The 3,156-nt window shown below is 39.5% G+C and overlaps 1 protein-coding gene across 1 annotated transcript in view; it reads left to right on the forward strand.

Annotated features, from left to right (window-relative positions):
- Positions 1-1,116: 1,116 nt before the first annotated feature.
- The window catches only part of LOC104527859 (probable 2-ketogluconate reductase), a 6,837-nt gene continuing 4,797 nt past the window's right edge, over positions 1,117-3,156 (forward strand). The window contains exon 1 of the mRNA XM_010171683.1: positions 1,117-1,498. Coding sequence (XP_010169985.1) covers positions 1,117-1,498 — 382 coding nt within the window. The remainder of the gene's footprint in view (positions 1,499-3,156) is intronic.

The raw sequence follows: 3,156 nt of genomic DNA on the forward strand, positions 1-3,156 counted from the left end.
ACAGCCTAAAGCAAAATCAGTGATCAGTCCTAACTTGCAGCCCTAACAAGCTTTTTCTTACATTTGCTTTCCTCTGAGCAAGCAACAAAGCCAGAAAATTCAGTGAAATGTTTGACACCTCCATAAAATCAGGAAGCCTTTCCTGGTTTGCAATATGGTCTGGCTTCTTGAAGGGATGGTAAAATGAAGTTTTAGCACAGGAAGTGTAGACAGGCCAGGAGTTAGACATTCAGATGCAAACAGGGAAATACTACTAACAAGATAATGGCAAGTATTGCTCTAGGGCATTCCAAGATCTTCAGCCCTTCAACAGCTCTCCTCTCAGCTCTTCCCAAAATTCCTATGGAAACTCAGTGGTAGCTGTAAATAACCTACTTTAAAAAAAAGAACAAAACACACTAAAAAAAGCTGTTCAGTTCACAGACCTTGTGGGAGCCACAAACAGATGGTCAGTGATTCCTACAAAAAAAAAAAACAACCACATTTTAATTTGAGTGCATAAGTCCTTCTTGGAAAACACTTGCCTAAGCATCTATTATTTTTTTAACTTAGGATAGCCTCAAGGGAAAGCACTGCAGTGAAAAAGTCACTAGTGTCTCTTCAGGACAGGAGGCTGCAAAACTCCGCAGTGAAGCTTTTAAACATTAACCTGGTAACTCAAAGTTCACGGTGAAGCTGTGCGATTTATTTTCACAAACTAGATTGGGTCTAACATTTTTCTAAACTACTTAGACGTGGTAATTTGTGATTTCAAGGTAGGGAAGGAGATTTATTGGACCAGACTATTGATGGTCTGAAACTAAGTGATGAATGAGAACTACTTGTGTGTTATGAGTCTGGTGGCAGTGATGTGAAACCTTGCAGACCATGAGGGACAGAACTTGTTGGGGCTTGATTATGTGAATACCTGTCTGAGTGTGTGTACAATTGTCGCACACTTAGAGGAGCTGCTTTCTTGTCTTGGTTTGTTTACCTTCCTATCTAAAAATATGGTTTATAAGATCTCTTGGCATAGATGTCATGAAACAGGGCATGAAAGTGCTTGTTCTTTAAAATGTCTGGATTTTTTTTTTTTTGTTTTCTTGACACTTTGTGTCTTTCTTCTTTGTGCAGATCATGGGAGGAGAAGAGCTACCGGGGCTTTTGGTAAATGAAATCGGTGGCATACATGGGATACTGCATGGCCACGTGGCGTTCCTGAAGAAACATTTCTACCTCATCACCATGAAGGAATTTCTTGAAAACAAAAAGCAGATGAGTGAAAAGATCCAAGCGATCTATCTGTGGTGGCACAAACCAGTCATTGACCAAGAGCTCCTCCAGAGCCTGCCAAACTTGAAAGTGATTGCCAATTCAGGAGTAGGGATGGAACACCTGGATCTGAAACTTGTCGCTAGCTTTGGTGTGAAGATGGCTAATGCTCCGTGTGCTGTTTCCAGCAGCACAGCAGATACTGGGATGGCTTTGTTGCTGGCATCTGCTAGAAGACTAGTGGAAGGTAATATCTCAATTCTTTTGTGGCTTCTAAAACTCATACGAGTTTTACCTACCATTAACTTGACTTTTCCTAGAGTTAGCTATGTAGTTCACATTGTTTCACATAAAAGGTGAAAATCCAAATATGTTGGGTTGGCAAATAGAATAATCTGTATTTTCATATATTTTATATGAGATAAATATATCTACATTATTACATTATACACAAACATACATAACATATATTTCAACCAGGTTTAAACAAAATCATAGAAGTTCAGTTTGCACAGGCCACCAGCCGGGGTTGAAAATACTTGCGCAGAATCTAATCACATTAGATTCAAATACAACTTTTTACTTCGTGAACCAAGCAGTCTTAGAAGCTGAAATCAAGTTTTTAGGATAAATACAGCTGTAGACTTAATTTAGCAGTTTCAGATGAACAGCACACTGAAGTGCCCTTCCTTCATATGAAAACTTGCATTACCTTCTTCAGCAGTGCATTGTCACTGCCTACCACATTTGGCTGGCATAAGACGTACTTCTTGATGTGACAGCATTACAGTTGCTGTTGACCCAAAGTGGGCAATGCCAAAGATGAGACAATCACAGGATGGCAGAAGGAATTAGAGTGTGGGAGGCAATGTCAGGGTATAGGCTGAAAGCCGAGGTTGACAGAGGAGTGGGCATGTTCTCAGAGACTGAAATGGATTAGTGCAAAATGGGGGAATTTAAGGAGCATTAGAGAGCAACAAGGCAACCTGCTCCAGTTTCTGCTAGTAGCATCCTTTCTAGTTTCTTCCACATTTTTTTCCTTCCCATTTCCCCAAATAGACCTGCCCTTGGCTTGGTTAGAATGCCTCAGGAAAAGATCCTCCAAATTGATCCTATTAAATTTACCTGTCTTTGATTTGCCAGCTGTACCACAGGATTCATAGGAATTCAAAGGAGACTTGTCTTCCTCTAAATCTGTTTCTACCCCACAAGGAGGAGACAGATTAAAAGGGAGATTAATTTTTTGTTCCTTTCTACATACACTATCCCTGGTGGTATTTCTGATAGCTCTGCCCTGGCATGACTCAGTTTTATCCTGAGACATTTTTTGATACTTTCACAATATTCTGCTTAGGTTTTAGAAGAGATGGCAATATCAGAAGACTGAAATATCAGAAGACTGAAATATCAGAAGTGTCCTGGTTTTGTCCTGCCACCTTACTAGCAGACTAATACCTGCTGTCTCTGTGCATACCAGTGTATTTTCTGTGTTGTAGAACTATCCAAAATCTTGCAGGTTTAACAGATAACTATGGAAATTACTGAGTAATGATTTTTAAAGAAGTCACACTTTTCTTTCCAAGGAGAGTGGCAGAGGTAAACAGGAAACATGTTCTTATTCTAACTACCAAAACTAACACCTGGTGTTATTCTCCATCTGACATTTCCAAACTCTATTACTGGCAAGAAGTATTTTGATTGTTGACGCAAAACAGGACAATGTTTTTATGAGTCTCAAACAGTAAAAGGATTTTTAGGGTAGATTATATCAAAAGGTTTTTTGTAGTACGGTGAGAATGTCACATACATTTGGCAGAGAAAGATGATCGATTAGGGAGTCACCTAGGACGTTCCAAAAACCATGTCTATGTAAAATGGTATGTTTGTAGCCATTCAAAGCCCACA

This window comes from Antrostomus carolinensis, unplaced genomic scaffold (genome assembly GCF_000700745.2).
Source record: "Antrostomus carolinensis isolate BGI_N321 unplaced genomic scaffold, ASM70074v2 scaffold11757, whole genome shotgun sequence".
NCBI lineage: Eukaryota > Metazoa > Chordata > Aves > Caprimulgiformes > Caprimulgidae > Antrostomus > Antrostomus carolinensis.